Below are 19891 nucleotides of genomic sequence, written 5' to 3'. Positions count from 1 at the left end.
TGCAACTAGGGTATATCTGGGCTTTTTCACCCTTCTATCTGTGCTCTTGGCCTCCTTGTCTGGAGGAGGGATTGATCACTTATGGATGCTGCTGAAGGGTGCATCATGGATGCTGCAACACAGTACCTGGCAGTTTGTAGACTGGCATTGTCATGGATGCAGGGTAAGGCTATGGAAGATAATGTGCTCTGCAAATCCAAGTCCTCTGCCGGGTATTAGGCAGGGGAGCTTAAAAGCACTCCCAGGCTGGCCCAGAGCAGAGTTGTTATCGGTAGATGGCCCCCTTGCCTTGCTAGGCCTCCTCTGCTGCTCTGATTGCCTTTCCGTGCTCTGGTCTGCAGGTGGCAGAAGAAGAATACCTCATCCAGGAGCTCCGCAAAATCGAAACCAGGAAGAAAGAGAGAGAAAAGAGAACCCAAGACCTGCAGAAACTCATCACAGCTGCTGACACCACCACTGAGCAGAGACGCGCCGAGCGCAAGGCTCCCAAGAAGAAGCTGCCACAGAAAAAGGAGACAGAGAAGCCTGTAAAGATTTCTCTTTTTTTCCCCTGCTTTGTGCTCTGGCTGGGTAACATGTTTTCCCTTCAGCAATCCTAGTGGGATCAGGCCCTCAGCTTTTTAGGGGGAAGTGGCTGCTGGCTGCCTTCTGGCAGATGTGGTTTTGGTTATGTCTTTTGGAAGGCGGAATGGTCTAAGGCAGCCATTGTCAGAGTCCTCTGGTGTGCTCTCTGTCTCTCTCCCATTTGAAAAATGCTGGTTTAAGTGCTGTTTCCCTTTCCCTCCCTGAGAAATGGGATGAAATGGTGCCAGCCATTCATGCTTCATGGCAGGGAGAAGCATCTGTCGCCCTGCTTTTCCCAACTGTATTCTGGTACTGCTGTGCAGGGTTGTCCCACAAACCTGTTGTCTTTCACCTGCCTTCTTTTTCTAGTCCAGGTTTCCCTTTCCTTCCCCACTCCTGGGTCTCAGCAGCATCTCCCCAACCTCAGTGCATGCCCCTCTTCTGATCCTCAGCTGTAATCAGAGCAGCCCTGCTGGGGGACTCCTGTATTCTGGAAGCTATTGCTTCCTATTTTTTCCTGAGCTGAGCCAAAGTTTAAGGAGCCCAGAACACAGGTTTCAATTCACATTTGATGTTACCTCAATTTCCCTTTCTGGAAAGAGGACAGCGTGGACTGAAATAAATTCAGCACCGTCAGTAGGAAAGGGCTGTTACAAAATCTCAGATGTTTCCAGTGAGTCCCTGGGAATTCCTGTCCCTCCGCCTTGTGAAGAGAGAGCACTTGTGTCATCGTCCTCCAAAAGGGTCTGTGCAGAGCGGGGAGAGAAGCAGTGAATGGTAGACAGTTATTGCTTGATGAAGTGTACCTAATGGCCACCAGTTCCTTAAATTTTTTTTAAATTTTTTTTTTTTGCCCCCTCCCCAAATATGTGTTAAATTTTTTTTGTTTTAATTATTTATTTTGGTTTTTTTTTTTTTCTTTCGCTCCCCACATAATGGATATAGTATCAGTGGGCACCTTGTGCATTGAATTCCCTTGAGGGCTGATCTTCTAAAGCTCACCCATGGCTGGCATATCTCCCTCTAAAGAAAGCAGCTCGTCATTTGTGGTAATGAAAAAAGGGTGGTGATGGAGAATGGGGCTGGAAAGATGCTGAGGATGCCAAGGTGAGGGAGTCCAGCCCTAAATATTGCCTGTTGGCTGGTGCCTGTCTGCAGGCGTATAGTTGATAGGCACGCCACGGTGGGCAGAGAAGCAGTTTCTGTTGTTGCACTAGCATCATTTCAACCATGACAGAGTCCATTAGGAGTCAATTACCAACTATAGCCAGGAAATGTTAAGAAAAAAATTGCATTTTAACTAAGAATTTGAATCGGGAGCTGCATCAGCATCATTTCAACAAAGGAAAATCATTTACCAAAGAGTCAATTGAGGTTGAAGCGTTTACAGCGTGTACAGGCACGCAAGGCAAAAGAACCCATTTAATTGCTTATGCGCTGAGTGCAGTCAGAGTTGTCTCAGCGAAGCCAACGATGCTGATTTACCCTCGCTGCTTGTGTCAGGGTGTTCAGCAACAGGCGGGAGGGCAGAGTTCGGGGAGTCTGAAAGCCAGCCTTCATCCAAAGGAAGCAGAGAGGGTTGGTTTTTGATTGCAGCTCTCTGTCTAATAACCCATGCAGGGAGGCTACATCCTACCAAAGATCAAAGTGTTTCCTACAAATTCATGAGCCCTGTTGGTAGTTAGAGAATAGTTTTTCCACCATGGTCGTGTTTAGAAATCTCTTCCTGAGGCCTCTGTTTATTGGGCTGACCACAGATAACTGAAAAAAAACCTTAATGCCTGGCCACCCAGAGCAGTTTGCAAGGTGCCACCTCAAGGCCAAGACACAGAGATAGCTGATAGAGATGTGAGAGTCATTGGCAGGGAACTTGAGGAATGGAGTTGCTGTCCTTCAGCATCTCTGCATTTAAACCCGCCAAGCAAAAATGCTTGAGCTCTCCAAAGATACCTTGAACTGCAGTGTTTTCCTCAGTGAGTTGCTTGGGATTTTCCCACTGAATCCCATTGCTTGGGATTTTCCTCTTGCCTCAGCTCTGACATGTGGCTGTGGCAGGTGGTCCTCTGTCATAGGAAGCAGTGTTTCCCCTTCAGGTAGTCTCAATATGAAATCTTGTGTTTCTTGTGTTTCCTCCATCAACACATCCTGTTTCGATCTCTTTCAGGCTGTTCCTGAGACTGCTGGCATCAAGTTTCCTGACTTCAAATCTGCAGGTGTCACGCTGCGAAGCCAGAGGGTAGGCTGTTGTCCTGGTCCCTTGGGACCTCTCTTAATGTCTTTCTGTCTGCCTGTCTGTCTCCTCATCTGTTCTCCTTTTATAGCTAAAGAAAGTCAAGTTCTTGCCTCTAAAATAGGAAAGGAATTCCATAAATGTGGAGACTCAGAAACCTGGAATGCTGGCTCTGTGAAAGCCAGATCATTGCCTTGCAGGGGCACCTGAACTTGGTAGTGTTTGTTATTGGTGTGCCCGCTCTGCTGTTAAGACACGTGTGACGGACCCAAATGGAGCTGTCTAGTCCGAACAGAGCACAGGGCCAAATGTAATAGGCCTCCTAGAGCATGTGTGTTAACAGATGAGAGGTGCTTTTAAGAACTGGATGTTCAGGTTGTGACTTGAAAAAAGGAGACACGCATAAATGCATACAATTTTTAGCCTTCCTGTTTCCATTATCTTCAGAAAATATTTTTGGGAAAAGCCCCTTTGTTCATTCTGTAGCACAGGTATCCCTGAGAAGAGAACTTTCTTGCTGTTTTATCTGGAAGACTTGACGCCTGTCTCTTAGCGACAGGTTTTGGGATACTGAGTAAGTTAAACCTGCCTGGCTGACTGACTGTTTTCAGAGGGGTTTTGAGAGCAAAATCCTGTTTGCCCAGTACAAGTGCTTTTTTTTTCCTAGCCAAATAAAATAATCCTTAGTTGCTTTATTGTAGAAAAGGTGGAGAATTAGGTTCTTTGCCCAGCACCCTCACTGGGCATAGTAATTTTCTAGGTCACTTTTAAAGACTGTTTTATGGGATGTTCTTTTGATGTCAGAATAGTTTCAGATCTTGCTGGGAACACCCTGAGGCTGTTAAGAGAAATGTATTTGGGATCGTGCTGCTTCAGTATACGGGTGCATGTGCATATTAGAGGCGGTATGCCTCCGCAAGGTCGCTGCTGGGGGACCCCTTTAGTGTACAGGTGCCTCCATCTGCAGGCTACCTGTATGAGTGAGGGGCTACAGCCTTGAGGAAGTCAAAAATCCAAGCAAGTGACAGGCAAGACTGCAGTGCATGTGTTGAGATTTATGGAGATGTGGCAGATGTGTTCTCCGGCACTAAGATAAATAGAGTAATTTATGGAGATTGATTTGGATTTTGAAAACTAATAAATGGTGGTTGATCTTTTCTATTTTTTTTTACCCCCCCTGAAAGAGAAGCTGAGCAATAACCTGTCAGTGATGGAACCATCTGGCAAAGCCAGCAGGCTTTTCGTGTGCCAAACAGACAATTCAAGTCTCAGCCTTTGTGAAAATGGGTGCTGCATGCTTCTCCCTGTTCTCTTTAATGCTCACAAAATGCAGTGATAAGCTGAGGCATGGCAGTCTGATTCAGCAACTTTCAGCCTGCAGTATCCACGCTCCTGGGATGACCTAGAGCTACTTCTTGTGCTCTGCTTGAAATTTTTAAGGAGATAAATGCTGTTATTAGAAGTACCGGTGGTTTGCAAATTTAAAAAGATTGCAAATAACTGATCTAGGTGAAAAACCAACACTTTGTTGCTTGGAAATGTGAAACCGGCCTCCAACCCAGCAAAATGAATTCATTTATAGCTTTTAGTCAGTTGCCTGGCTTCCTTATTCAAATCTTCCCTGTTTTTAGAATGGGAGCTAATAGACTCACTTGCTTCACGTATGGGTGATGGGGAGAATTAATTACATGAGGTCAGTACGGGCCTTTTGAACTGGTGAGATGCTGAAGTGCTGAGTGGTATAGAGTTGACAATCTGTGCTAATCCGAATTATTTTACTTGTGGGATTTATGTGGCAAACCCTCTACACACCAGTGGTGTGGAATTGATAAGGATGGGAGCTGACTAGGACTAAGTGAGGAATTGGGATGCTGTGCTGGAAACTTGTACTCTGGCAACATCCAGCATAAGATGTTTTGCCCTGAGCACATTAGACAATGATTTCTAAAGGCTTGTGACATCCTGCAGTAAGTTCTTTTGCCTGAGGACCTAAAGGGTTCCTCACCTAAAGGTTTCTATTGTCTTCCTTTATTTTGTACTTTGCTACTGTGCTTTACGCCTTCATAGTTAGGCAAAGTTGGATTTTGCACTGAGATCAGGGACTCAACCTCTGTCACGTGTGAAAAATGTACCATGTCTTCCCCAGGATAATAGGAGATATTCTTTTTTTTTTTCTTGAGGATTTACAATTAGTCTGAAAACTTGAGTTAAAATTAATTTGTAGAAATGAGTCCTTGAAGAAAAAGTTAGCAATCTGTATTCAACTTAATTTGTTCCTAGTAGTTTTCATGACAATAGTCCTGGCTTTTCAAATTCCCCGTCGTTAAAGCTTACAAAATCTTACGCGCAGGCTGAATTTGAAGACTTTTTCCCCCCCTAGGATTAATGGCCACTTATGACCATTATTCTTCATAACTGAAAGTTTCTCCTTCAGCAGACACTGAAGAGTAATCTCCAGTGAGTTCGACAAGCTGCCTTCTATCACAATGGCTTCAGTCTCCCATTGTTCTCCATGGGACTGTGGCCACGGGCAAAGAAGGCCACAGCCCCCGTGCCCTTACTCTGCATGGGATTTCCCCTCTGCCTCCCGACAGCACAGACTGCAAGTTTCTCTAAGGCAGTAGGAAGCTGGGCGTTATGAAAAGCTTCATCTTAATTCAAGGCAGTGTATTGCCTTGGTGCCACTGAGAACAGGAGGCGGTAGCAGATGTTTTGGAAGCGGGTAAGCCTTTCATGGGTTTCTTGAAAAGGAATTTTAGACCTTTGCCTTCGCTGTTAGTAAAACAGTGTTAGGAAAATAACACCAGGAATGTATTATTAATCTTAAGCGTTACTTCTGGAAAACTTCCTGTTATACCAGGTCTGCTCAGCTGGGAAGGCAGACGGCCAAAGAGCCAGAGGAAATGAGAGATGGGTAGGGAATTTGTACAGGGAAAGGAGAGGAAGAGTCTAAAGGGAAAGCAGGGAGCTATGAGGAAGGAAAGCTTTGCTGAGGATCTGCCTGAAGGAAAGGAAAATGGGAGCTGTTGAACTTGAATCTTTTCCAGGACCCAGACAAACCAACAGTAACCACATGTTTGTGATCTAGGCATCATGTTGCTTCTGTAGGGCAGAGCTGAGTTTGTTTTGAATTTACCACAGTGTTTCTGTACCATGTCATGTTCAGCTTTCTTTTAAGTTTAACCTTTGTCTTTGACTTTATTGTGTTCAGAGCACTTGACTTTGGCATAATGAACATCTCTTCAATGTGTTTTAAGTTGCTCATCTTCTCTCTCAGCCTTATCTGCGAACGTTAAGTTATGATTTTGTTAACACTGTTGAATTGCTGCAGCAGTACTTTTAAGAAGGAAGGTGATGGATGGAAAAGGGTGGATGTTTGTCCCCACTCCTGCATGTTGAGGTATAAGTCTGTGTCCTTGCTCTGTTGTCATGGGTTTGAAAGCAAAGGAACTGGAAGAAATTTGATGTCTCATCTGGAAAAAAACCAAAACTCGGGGATGAAAAGGAGTTTGTAGAGATCTCAGTCTGCAGAAAGGACTGAGGGATGCTCCAGCTTAGTCATTCAAAGCTGGCCACCTCCCCTCAGAAAAGGCTTCCAGCCAGCAGCCTGACTCCATCTGCTACCTGGGATCTTGTAGACAATTTGCCAGTCGGACCAATTAAGAAAGAAGTAGAGGAGGAAAATTACAAGTACAGCTTTAGTACCCATTGATTCAAATATTCACACTCACCAGCTTTTAAATATTTACTAGCCTGCTGAGCATTTTTTTAGCACTGATTAATGAGTAAGAATTTACTGTGGTTGTGGGGGCAATGCGTGTGTGTGAGTTCTCTTCCTTTTTTTTTTTTTTCTTGGAGTGGGAACTGAGTGCTTACTACAGCTCCAAGGTGAATGATATTTCTAGAGGAAGATGGGGTTGTATGTATGTGTTTAGACATGTTTATTCTCCATATTTGATCTGACCCACAATTAAATGGCCAAGCACGCCGCCTGTTTACTCTGCATCGGAGGCTGTTGGCTCTGTTCCTTCCCTGTCATTAATGCAAACCCAGACCTCATCGGCTGTGAACAGGGGAAACATCTGTCTGTCCTCCTGTGATCAATACTGTCCCTTCAGAGGTTCGGCTTTAGAAGCAGTTCCATAAAATATCAGTTATTTTTATTTGGATTTGATAAATTTAATTACTTGGAGCAATTAATAATTTATTTGTTTTGTATTGATTGCACTCCAAGGCATCCTGGCATCAATCTGATGGAGATCAGCACACCCTTATTAGGTAGGAAAGTTTATGTTTCCAGATCTGAACATCCCATGGATTAGTTAGCTGAGATGTGCTTGTTGCTTCTGCTAGCATTTTTTCATTAGCGAAGTGGTATGTTTTGCGCTCTACAGGAGAGTGGATGTGAGTAATTTCCATGGGGAGCCTGACAGAGGTGTGGAAGGAAAGTGGTAGTCTCATTTTTGTGAATAGAAGTTATGAACAAATGACGCGAGCCAGATCGAATTCATATTGTGGCATTGCCATCTATTTGTTGTATTACATGCCCTTTAATTAGGGCCAAGAGAGTGCTGGTGCGTTTCCTAATCAAACTCCTGCCTGTAGAGAATGAAATAAGATGAAAATATTGGAGTGTTTATTTTTAAAGAGAACAGCAAAGGATACAAAATCTTGAATGAACTAGAGAAGGTGAATCCAACACTTCTCTTCCTCCGTTCTCATTCTTAGCTAAACTGAAAGGCAGTTAATGTTAAATTTCTGAAAGAAAATGCTCTTCGGTGTGGGAGCGCATCTGGAACAAAGCCTTAGTAGGCTCTCGGGTATAAAGAGAGCACTCTGGGTACAGTGATGGGGTCTTGTAAAATAAGTTGTAGTTCTGGAAAGGACACTCCGTGTTGCTGCTTCTGTTGAATTGTCAGGTACCAAACCGTGTCTGTGCAGTACGAGGCCTCGGGGGCCTTTATCTGCCAGTCCTGGACCGATAGGAGAAGCTTTTATTACCTTTGTGTGCCCATAGTGACACAGTCTTAGGTGTCATTCATCTGACTGTATGTAACTTGTGCAGAGCACCATGTATATTACTTTTTTCTTTCATTAGCGTAACCAATATAATGATTGGAGTGTAATTAGTCACTGTGGGTTTTTTGTATTTGTGTAAGTATAGTTTCAGTTAAATTAGTTAAGAGAAAGGCAACATCAATTCAAGACTAAATGCACGTTTTGCTACAGTTTCTTGGATTTGTGTCTGATCTGGAAGTTTACATAATGTTCTTGTACTATGTGAAACTGTCCTCAGAGTTCCCCCTCCTGTGGCCTGTCTTAGGGCCTGCCCTGTGATCGTAGCACACTCTTCTGTGCTCTTGATTTGTTTCAGTCAGATGCAGCTCAGAGGCTGCAGCCGTTTCCATTTCCTGCGGCCACCTCTGCAGGTCTCAGCTTGGTTTCTGTGCCTGTAGTCAGAGGCAGGGGGAGGGGTAGGACTATCTGGGAATCGGCAGACCTCCTAAAGCAAAGTACTATGGTGGCATACTGGTAATGTGCTTTTAACATAAAACACCCTCCAGTAAAAACGTCCTCTGCAGTTCTTTATTCTGCACCATGTATTTTACTGTTTTTCCCTACGCAAACACTTCCTGTAGTCCTTTTGCATTTGTTTTACAGGTTTGCACTGTATTTAAAGCAAAATGTATTTAAGGGCAAGGAAATCTCAGGATTGGTAAGTGGCAGATAATACTTTGCTTGCCAGAAGATGACCGTCTTCTAAATAGCAGGCAGTCCTGGCAAGGTGTGAATTCTTCTTGCCTTCTCAGGTGTCTTGTTTCTTGTCACAACCTGTATGTCAAATTGGGAGAAAGCTGACTCTTGCCAGGTTATCAGCCATCATCTGTGTGGATTCCAAGTCATTCTCATTTTAGGCCATTTGTGCTGGGTCAAAGCGATCTGTATGCCCTTCCTAGGGAAAAAAGGGTGGGAGAGTATAAAAACTTCGAAGACCTTGTTACCTGCACTGGTGAAAACCCATCATGTTGAGACACTGATGCTCCAGGACCTTCGGTTTCTTTAGGAAGTGTCTCTTAGCTTTACCCCTTGAATCAGTGCTATAGATACATAAGGAGGCATTGTTTATAGCATCAATGAGCTGCTACTTTGCCGTATGCCCGAGTGTCCTGTGTTTCTCCGCGATCTGTTGGCCTCCCTCATCCTTGACGAAGCTTTCACTAGGTATATTCCTTGAACAAGTACAACTCGTTTAATTTACTAGGAGGATTAGAGTACAGAATTTATATTTTTGCACAATTGATTTGGGAATTTGTGAGGTATGTCTAACTGCGGTCCAAAAAAACCCTGAAATAACCATTTACATAAGTTAACATAGAAATGTTTTCTTCTTAAAAGATTGGTTTATTTAGCATTAAGCCTCATTGATGGAGCAAGTTGATGGTCATGTGCCATCCTGGAGTGATCGCTGTGTGTTTAATGTGTTACATAGCATAGTAGAGATGGCATGGTGGTATAACTCTCTATTTTTATCTGTCCTAAATCTTAGTCTGGCAGATCAGCAGGCACTGACGTAAGAAATGGGGTCCATGGCTGTAAGCTGGGGCAGGGCAAAGCATGTATGTTCATTGAGGCGGAGAATACCTCTGCAATTTCAAACTTTTCTAACTTTTGCATATATCCATTGCAATTGCCCATCTGCCTTCCATTGTAGCACTTTAGTTCTGAGCAGTTAAGCACTTCAAATTTCCAGAAATGTGCATGCTTATATCTGAAATTGAATTTCTTTGTTGGGGTTTTTTAAATTCCAGAGCTCTAAGGCTAAAGTACTTAATATGGCTCTTTCCTTCCTTGCGTCTTAAAACTGTGCAGGAGTGGAGGCTTTCTGCTCCTGCAGAGTAGAGCCATGCAGCTGGGGAAAGGTTGACCTTCTTTCCCCATCTTAAGCCAGAAAATGCAAAAAACATTATTCATCTGAAACTTTAGCACTCCTTCCTGGAAACCCACTAAGCAATTCAGTACTCTAAAGATATCCATGAAGAAAGTGCCTAATGAGAAAGTTTTTGTGCTGCTGAAATCCATGAAGAAGGTGCTTTTCAATGTCAGTGAGCTGTATTATAATGCTGAACAACAATACCGGTGCATAAAACCAGTTTATAGCTGTACAGACACAGGTCAGATGTGTGGAGTTTTCAGGATTAACAGTTTTAGGACAGTCAGATTGTTTAGGGTTGGGGAAGGTTGAGTTTAAGGAAAAGGTGGTCTCAAAATTGAATTAAAATGAAGTGCGGCATCAGGGAGGGTACATGTGAAATATCCAAATAACCAGATTAGTTTTAAAAACCTTGTATTTTGGTGATAGACCAAACAAAAGGTTTCAGCACAAAAGTGGGATTTTTTTTTTTTTTTTTAAAGTTGTGAGCACCAGAAATGGAACATTTATGAAGAAAACGATAAATTGAGAGCAGGACATTTAAGATGACCACATGGATACAATCGCATGTGGAACCTAGCCGAATCTGTCTGTAGATCCTGCAGACCTCTTCCACTCCTAGTGCAGATCCCTATGACAAGTCTCTACCTGCCAGGTGCTGATGCTGTAAGACATAACAGGGGGCTGTGCTGCAAGCTCTGCTATTACTTAGACTTCATTACTCCTCCAAAACGTACTCAAATACATTTACAACTATGCTTAAAAGTATTAGCATAAATCATGAAAACTGAATGGCGCAGAAAAATAAATGAAGCAAGTCTGTTTGGGGAGGCTATATCTTCAGTTATTTCTTATCATGTTTGTTCATTTAATGAATTTTGCCAATTAGCAATTAATTTGCAGTAGGACTCCTAGTCATTAGTGTGAATTAGCAAGGTTTTGTTGGCGGAATGTCTCGAACATTAAATAAAAACCCTGTATCATTCAAAACCTCAAGGGTACTCTGCAGTGAGACCCTCCATAGAAATTGAACGGCTCAGGGCCGCCCCTCAGTCTCTCAGCCCCTGCTGTGAAAGTGCAGCGGATGCTCTGTTCATCTATTTAAGCTGCATGACCCAATTCCTGAGCAATGCCCTCCTCCTTCAGGGGAGAGCAGACTGGGCCATACCGGTGTACTCCGTGCCTCTCGGGCCAAGCGCGTGCCAGCAGAGGCTGGGTATCCCAGGATCAGGCAAGGCTCCTCTCTGCATAGGTAGGCTCTGGTACTGTGGCTTCATGGTGTTGATTCACACAATTTTCTGTAGCTCTTTATTTATTTTTCTCTTGGTACATGCAGTTCATGTGTTTAATGCAGGTTGTTTATAGCAAGGACAAAGGATTACAGTCCTTAAATCAAAAGCGACGTTGGTGTAATTATAAGCGCAGGCTGGTGTTGCAAAGAGGGCTGTAGGGAGAGGCTGTCAAAGGAGAAGAGCATCCAAAATATAGTAACCTCAAAAATGCCGGCTAATCAGTTTTCTGACGGGAGCAATCTGTTTCCCAGGTATTATTATTATATGGGGACTTTAAAGATAATAAATAACAATAAGAGTCTAGTATAAGGAAGGAAAGAAAAGGGCAAATGCCATTCACCTCGGAAGCTGTGGTTGCTCACTGGAGTTCTCCGAGGAACATAATTTTCCTCAGCCCCTGCGGAGAACTCAATCCATGACAACACCAAGAACATCCCAGGAGCTGTGGTGTAAGCAATGAGATTGCCCTGAGTGGCGTTTTCATTAACGTGGAGATACGGCCTGCAGAAACCACATATCCCAGCGCACACATCTCAAGCCAAGAGAGCTGTTCTCTGTGCCGTTGCCTGGGACCTGTGGTCCCTGCAGATTGCTTCATTCCTCGGGAATGAGGGCAGGTGATATACCGCTTCCAGCACTCTAGTGCATCTCTGGACATCTACTTAAAAGACCAAAACAAAGAAGGGCTTGCTGAAGTAAGCTTGGACTTATCAGAGCTGTACAGGGCATGAAGGTTTCTCTCCTGCAACAAGGCAGCCCAGCTAACGGACCCTGGCTAACAGATTATCAGCAGCATTTGAGTAATAGACTGCTCATTTAGTTTTAATACATTTTGCATAGAGAGCAATCAGCCTTCATCAGTCTTAGAGATGAATTGGCTTAGCCAGCTAAATTCTAAAGATATTAGTCCGACAGCAGCCACATAAATCATAACATTTTCTTAATGATGGTAAAATTAAAATATACTCTTGCTTTGAGAAACCAATGAAGCCTTCCTGCTTGCAGGCCAGATCCTCCTGCCTGAATTAAAAGGAAGCTTAATTGATGTGTTTTTAAACTAAACTCACAGCCCCACTCCTCCTGAGGATCTCTAGTGTTCCTTTCTTTGAAGTTAAATTAGTTTGTCGTGCCTCTCCCTGCTCTATCCTCTGATCTTCAGGAGTGTCAGTGAAGACCTTGGCTCGGCATTCATTGACCAGACTCCTGTGGGACGTGAGCAGGACATATACAGCGGCACAGCTGAAGGCTTTGCCAGGTTAATCGTTTGTGTTGCCGGTAGTTCCTTGAGCTAGTGGAAGTTTCCAGGGGGAAAAGCTTGTGCTCTTCCTCTAACCAACAAACCAAGACCTCCTGTCTCTCCACCTAGCCTAGCCAAGCATGAACTTTTCCTATTTCTTGTCCTTCATTCGTGAAGCCGGCTTGAAGTTCAGCATGCTTTTGCCAGCTGGTGCTTAACAGAAGGGGATCCTGCCTTTAGCTAGAAAGACCATGATGTTGATGTTAAGGGCAGGGGTGAAGACAGACTCTCAGGGCTGTGATAATCACACAAGTATTGTGTGTCCAGAGGTCTTCAATGAGGAGATGCTGGGCTCTGTTAACTCTTTGTGTCCTACAAATTAAGGATAGCACAGTCTGACTAGGTCAGCCCATACATACCCCAGCTGAGGCAGAGCTGGGTATGTTGCCTATCTTAAATGTTCTATGAGGACTTAAATGTCCTCGTGGGGCAGAACAATTTTCTGGAACAAGGCCTCTTGCTCTCAGGAATGTCTTCCCGATGCTCCAGGCTAACCATTCTGTCTCCTGCTAAGCACCAAATAAACAGAACCGTCTCCTGTCCCAGTGCTCTGGGCTGCCTTATCTTAGGGCTCTACCCTGTCCTGCTGTTTTTCAGCAGAGCCTGTGCAGGTAGTCTGTGCAGCAGAGCTCCTGGGAAAACCTACTTTAGTAAGGTTCTGCTCAAGTTAAGACTCTGGACCAAAGACTTGACTAAAATCCATATACCTGATACCTTTGGCAGCCTTTCTTCTGCTAAAACAATAATTTTGTGGTCAACTGTAAAGATTCAGTCTCTGAAGTACGAAACTCACTGCTATGCAGAAACCCCAGCTTAAAGCCAAAGACCCTCAGGGTATAAAAAAGGACAGAGGTGTCCTCTAGTCCTTACCTGTGCTGGCTGTTTGCACAAGGGTGGGTTTTCCTTTTTCCCTAGTGCTCCTTTTGGATCCTCTGGATCAGATTGGTTTCTTAAAAATCTTCTCCTCATAGTCCTCTTGGTCCTTTCCTGGAGTCTTAATTGTGGTGGTAATATCTTACAAAAGGACTAGGTGCTTCTTAGCAGTGCTCTGTGTCATCCATACTCTGGTTTCTTGGCTGAAATGATGTGGTGGAGAAGGCAGGTTTTCCCAGCAGGTCCTGCACTGGGGTTGTGGAGCTGCTGGTGGGACATACTCAGCCATAGCTGAGTTAAGGTTAGCGTTTTCACCATTTGGGTATGTGCATGCAGTGTTCCTGCCTTCAGAGGGATTAAGAAGTTCCAGATGGTGTCTCTTGTCATTTTTGTGTTGGGGCAGTGAACACTGTGGAAAAGATGGGACTAATCTGGGAGACTGACATTGGGCTGTCTGTTTTGGGGACCTTCAGCCTGTGGCTTATGGGAAGTAAGGTGACGATGGGACCCTCCGGTGAGCTCACCTCAGAGGCCAGTTTTAAGGTGGAGTAAAGAGTGGCTCTTCCCTCAGGTCATTCCCAGCCCAGTGTTGCAGGCTCATGGTTGGTTCGGCCAAGGTTGGGGCCACTGATCAGTGAGTGGCGTGCAGGATGGCTGCAGGATGCTCTCGGCTCTTCAGTGGCCTGCTGGGCAGCTCGGGCTGGTGATGGTGATCCCTGGGTGGAGGTGTGAGCTCACCTTCCCAGGGCTGGATGTGGAGGGACAGCCTACGACTGCGTGCAGTAAGGTGTTTGACACTGCGGTGTTGAGAATCATTTCTTTCCTGGTCTGCCTTCTAGCATCGCTGAGGAAGGAAAGTGCTTTCATTCGTTCTTGGATATATCCGCAGGGCTTGGAAACCTGTTCTCCCTGCCATATTGTGCCAGCTGCGTTTGTGCTGCTTGTAATCTAATAAATGCTTGGTCTGAGCAGCTAGCACTCCTGCTAGAGCCCAAATGAATGCAGAGGAAGGACCCTGCTAAGTGTATGCATTCTTCCTCTCCTGGCCAGCTCCAATTCCCTTTCATAGCTCACATCTGATGCTTCCTCTCTCACCTAGCCCCTTAGCTCCGATGTAAATGTGTGTTCACACTTCCGCCAGTCAAGTAACTGTGCTCTCTCTGTCTCTCCCCTTTGTTATAAAGCCTGCTCTGTAAATGAATCCCACAGGTCTGGGGCTCAGCAGGTAAAAGGAGAAGTGAGTCTGTTAGCGCATGAGTCTAATCAGGCCGGCTAAAGCGAATAAAGTAGGGCAGCGTTGCACATTAGCTGCTGTGTAAATGAGCCCTTTGATGGGCTGGGCACCGCAGGAGAGGGTTTGAAGCCAAGAAGAACTTTTGTTGTTAATTCAGTGACACATGGAAACTGTAAAACAGCGTGTCTTGCACACACACGAGAGAGAAAATAAAAGCCCTCACGACCGGGCTTTTCAATACCTGCCCTCGGACCTAGTCTGAAAACTTTCAGCCCCTGTCTCCCTCTCTTACCACTTGATTTTCCTTTCTCTCCCTTTCTTTTTTTGTTCCCCCTGCACTATAAAAAGAAAAGCTCTCTTGCCTTTTGAACTAGACGGCTGTGAGTGAGGGCTATCTCTGAGCTGTGTGGCTCTGTTACCTTTGTGTTCCAGATGAAACTGCCAAGCTCGGTGGGACAGAAGAAGATTAAAGCCCTGGAGCAGATGCTGATGGAACTCGGAGTAGGTGAGTAAAGGGGGCACGCGAGAGAGAAAGAGACACACAGAGCTAGCCTTTGTTCTCGAGATGGGCTATTTTTTCCCCTAGTAATACAGCCAGTTTCTTGAATAACAGTATGTGAATGGTTTTTAAAATATTTTATGTGTTTAAAAAAAAAATAAAAAAAGAGAGAGGGTAAAAGCCAGAACAAGATGCACAGGGTTTTTTTTTTTTTTTTTTCTTCCCAGTAGAAAAATGTTTTAAAAGAGCCTTTGTTTCTCTCTTGTTTGGGCCTTTTTAACCATCAAGAGAGGCAGCACAGTATTAGGAAGGCAAATCTCAGCCTTGCCGGGAGAGGTACTTCTAAGTGTGTTAGTGACCACGGCACGCGCATTGTTCAGGGCTGCCCTGTCTTGCTTTCAAGCTTCGTTTCCTCTTAATTTACTGCTCACAGTGGCAAGTCCAAAATGCGTCTGGGACTGTTCATCCCCCCTTTATAGGTTGCATGCTGTGTGAAAATCTGGAGCATCTCTGCTGAAAGGCGAGTAAACACACATCCCTCACTCTTGAACTCCAATGTCTTAGCAGCAGAAAGAAGGGTTCACTTAACATGTACAATACCCGCTTGTAGCTAGAGGGGAAGAAGTGTAGCCCATGGCTAGCTGCTGCCCTCCATGCAGTGGGTACAGTTTGCAGGTGCTACAGGTCCCAGCATGCAGTGCCCCTTGATTAGACACCTGAATGAACCCTTTTCCCCTAACTGTGGCTGGGGGGATTTTTAAAAATAGAAAAAGAAAAAAAGAAGGAGGAAAATAAAAAGCCTTATTGGTGATTTACAAGAGATTACTGAGCCTGCTCCCAGTACTGAACTCTTGTTAGTTTTTTGGGCCAACTGGTTTATGGCTTGATACGCTGTCTCAAGAGACTGTGCAGTTCTGAAGGCCTCCTGCGGCTGGTGAAAGCGGCTCAACCAGGGTGGTTTCCCCTTTCTGCTTTAAAACTAAGGGAGTTACCATCTTTGCTTGCTAGGGAGGCCTTGGGGAAGGACGTGAGTGCTTCTTAGAGCTCACTTTCCACGAGGGTAAGGAGGGGTTCCTGACTCCCCACTCCTGCCTTACAAAACACGTATCTTGAGGGCCTCCTGGTGCTCCAGCCCTGCTGTGCCTTAGAGTGCAGAAACACACCTGGGCTTTGTGTGGGTGAACACAGTGCTAGCAGGAAGGGGTCATGTGGGCAGCCCTGCGGACAGGGGGCCACTGCTGTGTATCGGGACAAATGCGCAGAGCTTCATTCTTTTCTTCTTCAGAACATGCAGCTCTTCCTGGCTCTGTGTGCGTGTGTGATGGGCTGCAGCAGAATGCGTGGTGTGGGGAGGCGATCTGCCAGCCCCTGCTACAGGCAGTTCAGGTTTGCATTAACACACGTCTGTAACACAGCACCAGAGCAATTCTCTGCCTCAATCCTACCCTGGGAGGAGCAACAAGAGAGGCAAGGGAGCTCAGGCTGTCCATCCCTTGTTGGTGAAGGTGTAGGGAACAGCAGGAGCTCTTCTGTCCTCTGCAGCAGTGTGTGAGGACTTGTTCCCAAGACTGAGCTCCCTTCGTATGACCTGGTGGGTAGCAAGGTTCAGTCATCTGGTCTGATCTGTGTCTTCCATAATCCTTCACTTCCTGAGTCCTGGACTTTGCAGGTTTACCCTTAGTCCTTGGCCAGAGCCAAAGGACAGCCTGGAAATTCAGGTCTCCAGCTCCTAGGGGTGCCGGTTGCTAAAGATCCATGTGAGGGGAGTGAGGCTTCTGGCGTATCTTTGTGGGAGTAAATGGGCAGTCAGGACCTTTCTAGGGATCTTCTGTTGTAGGGTTGCAGGTTTGGGTGTTTAACAGAACCCCTTTTTCTCCCTAGATCTCAACCCTATGCCCACAGAGGAGATCGTGCAGATGTTCAACGAGCTGCGGAGCGACCTGGTGCTGCTCTATGAGCTGAAGCAAGCCTTTGCCAACTGTGAATATGAGCTGCAGATGTTACGGCACCGCTATGAGGCTCTGGCCAAAGCTGGTAGTATTGGCCCCCTCAGTGCGGAAGGCGCCCATCCAGATGGCCAGGCAGGGCTCGGCATCGAGGAGGGCAAGGGAGATGCCAAGGACCAGATCATTGATGTAGTAGGAGCACCACTGACCCCCAACTCGGTGAGAAGGAAGGTTGCGGGGGTGGAACAGGGAGCACTCAGGTCTCCAACGCAGATGCCCTGACAAGCGCTGGGGATGCTGCCGTGCTTTCCCTCCAGGCGTGCGCGTCAAGGGAGCACAGCACGCCTGTTCCCCCCAAGTCCCAGTGCTGCTCTCTGGGCTTGTCTCCTGTGCTGGACAGTGTTCTTGGTGCTATAGGTGGGGTCAGCAGGGCTTTCTACATCCTGCATGCAGGCAGATGGCTTGACGTGGGTGCCACCGTGGACCAAAGCAGCAAGGCTTTGGGTGACGAGAGCTTGCACTAGGGCAGCAACAGTGATGCCAGTACAGCTGCAGGCCTGAGGCGTTTTCCTTCTAGACACAGCCCCATAAGGCTTGCTCAGCAGAGGGAAGCGAGTGGGGAAAGCAGTCTTGAGATGAGCCATGACCTGCCCAAGTCCCTGGAGTCAAGCAGTAGCCCTGCCTGGAGCAGGAGGCTTGGGAAGGAGAGAGGTGTTTGAAGAGCAAAGGGGTGTGTTTATACCCTACTTCCAGTGCCGAGAAAGGAAAGCCAGAGCTAGGGGTTCTTCCACTGCGAGCCCTGTGACAATGTCCTGTGCATGTACCTCTGCAGGATGCGAATCACCAGCCTCTCTTCCCTGCCTCCTTGAGGGCTGCCCAGCTGCTCACCACTGCCTCAGGGCCAAGGGCATGCCTGGGAATTGGCTGAGGTTGCTTTCCCCTCTGTGCAGTCCCCTGGCACAGCTGAGCTGAACTGCCTGATAAAAGCTGCCCATCTCCACGGAGTGGCATCCCCGACGCCTCAGACATGCTGCCCCTGGTAGTGGCACAGACCTTTACTTTCTGAAATGTATAATGTATTGCAGGATATTGAGAACACCTTGTCTGTCAACGGCAGAGGCGACACGTTAATCTGGACTTGAGTAATGTCCTATTTGATTGTGACAATATGGAGTCGTAAGGAAGCGTTCCACTGAGACAGGTTCATGTTTGCAAAGGAGTCTTCTGAATTTTTTTTTTCCCCTCTGCTGCATTCAATCTGAAATCTCACCCCTCCCCGCGGTCCGGAGTGTCCTGGTTTGCAAACTTTGTGGGCTGATTCACTAAGCACTTGCTCTCCCTTGAGACTTTGCTTGTTGGGAAGGTGGGAGAGGTGGTGGTGGTGGTGACCATGGCTGCAGGAGGAGGGAGCCCACGTGTGTGTTTCTGACCACATTGTTCCTCAGTGCCACCTCCTGGAATTGGAAACAAAGGGGTGGGCCCAGGCAGCACAGAGAGGGTTAAACTGACCTGCTCTCTGACATATTTGAAAGAAATATAATCAAGTTAATTCACTGCAAGGCAAATTCAGTACCTAAAGGGCCCCCATGTTAAATACAGCACTGACCTTTACCGGCTGATTACACAAAGACGACACAATTAGATTAGTCCAAGACAAAAGGTCAAGCACATTCACACTGTGACCATTTTATGCTACCTTTCGAGGGGGGGAAAAATTACATCCCAGCTGGAGGGGTATCTTGGAGAGGAGGGGAATGGGGCTGCTGTACCATGTTCTGCCTGGCTCGGGTATGTTTGGAGAGTCAGGCAGGGCCTGGCACTGTGCTTGCCCTGAACCTTTCATGTGGTTCTGGGCAATGTGGCGGTGGGAGAGACCTGCGGCCCACAACCAGCTTTTCCAAGAATGGGCTGAGCTGGGTGGAGGCCGTGTGTTGGTGATGCTCCGGGCCCTGCCCAGAGCTGGCAGGAGCAGCCCCAGTGCCTCTCGCTCAGTGTCATGGCTAAAATTGGCCTCTGGAAGATCAGCGGGCTGGGCTCAGCTCTGAGAAGGGGGGTGGCTGGGGCAGTCGCTGGCTGTTGGGCTGGTGGAGTGCGTGCATGTGTCCCCACCCTGCACAGTGATGACCCTGAGGTGTCCCAGGCCCTGGTGAGGCGGGGACAGTGTGGGAGGTGGTGGGCCCAGGACATGGTGCTGAGAAAGCAGTCTGCCTCTGCAAGCATGGAGCTTTTCCTTTGCCCTGGGGCGCTTGCAGCAGGGGTAGCAATATCGGTAGTGCAAACAAGCAGCTCTGTAGAGCAAGCGCAGCAGTGCTTTGCAGCAGCCTTTCCCTCCCTTGCCTCCTGCAGCCCTGGCTGTGCGCGCTTGTGGGTGACACCTTGCCTTTCCCCTCGCCAAGGCTGCTTCGGCGGTTTAACCCTGCCACACCAGCCTTGAACTCCTGAGTTCAAGCGTGTGCTTTGCCACTGAGCTGCCGGGGCCCTTGGGGGGATCATTTAATCTCCCTGCTTCAAATTCCTCTGAGTTGGAGAATCCCTTTGTGCTGTCTAGCACTGCCCGTCCGTGGCACTCCATGTGTTGGATTAAGCATGGATTAGTTCAGCCTCCAAACCAGCTGCTCCCCTGAAGCCAGATTTGTTTCCCTGGAGAGAAGTATCTTGTTCCAGATGTTGGAGGGAGTGAGTGGCAAAGCCAGGAATAGGACAAGGAGTCCTGACTCCCAAGCCCTGCCTGGCATGCCTGGATTCCTTTCCAGGAATTGGAACGGATGGGCAAAGGCACACCAGGGTCTTGAGATACCGGTTGTGGCAACAGCTGGCTGCCACCACCCCCTTGGCCAGCAGTGGGGAGGGGGGACATCTCCACAGGGCGTTTTAGCCCAGGTTCGGAGAGGCATCTGCCTGTCTCAGCAGCGAGACCCCGCGGGGCAGCAGGAAGCCCGGCACCCTTCTGCCCTGCCGTGTCCACCGCATCCCTCCTACCGGGCTGCCTGTCCACCCTCTCCTAGGGGCTGCGGTGCCCATCGCT

At 46.9% G+C, this 19891-nt stretch overlaps 1 protein-coding gene across 9 annotated transcripts in view; it reads left to right on the top strand.

Annotated features, from left to right (window-relative positions):
- Positions 1 to 19891, top strand: part of DMAP1 (DNA methyltransferase 1 associated protein 1) — a 42494-nt gene that overhangs the window by 10878 nt on the left and 11725 nt on the right. For 7 of the 9 annotated variants that reach the window (XM_087730313.1, XM_087730311.1, XM_087730308.1 and 4 more), the window contains 4 exons: positions 342 to 527; positions 2729 to 2800; positions 14854 to 14926; positions 16802 to 17085. In XM_087730313.1, coding sequence (XP_087586439.1) covers positions 342 to 527; positions 2729 to 2800; positions 14854 to 14926; positions 16802 to 17085 — 615 coding nt within the window. Of the gene's footprint in view, positions 1 to 341; positions 528 to 2728; positions 2801 to 14853; positions 14927 to 16801; positions 18063 to 19891 lie in introns of those variants that run through there. The other 2 variants (XM_087730315.1, XM_087730314.1) reach the window with 2 other exon arrangements.

The sequence above is a fragment of the Nipponia nippon genome, unplaced genomic scaffold, assembly GCF_047370975.1.
Source record: "Nipponia nippon isolate SJK-2023a ecotype South Korea unplaced genomic scaffold, ASM4737097v1 scaffold_5, whole genome shotgun sequence".
Classification (NCBI taxonomy): Eukaryota; Metazoa; Chordata; class Aves; order Pelecaniformes; family Threskiornithidae; genus Nipponia; species Nipponia nippon.
Note: the sequence above shows the minus strand (reverse complement) of the source record. Positions and strands in the feature narration are given on the sequence as shown.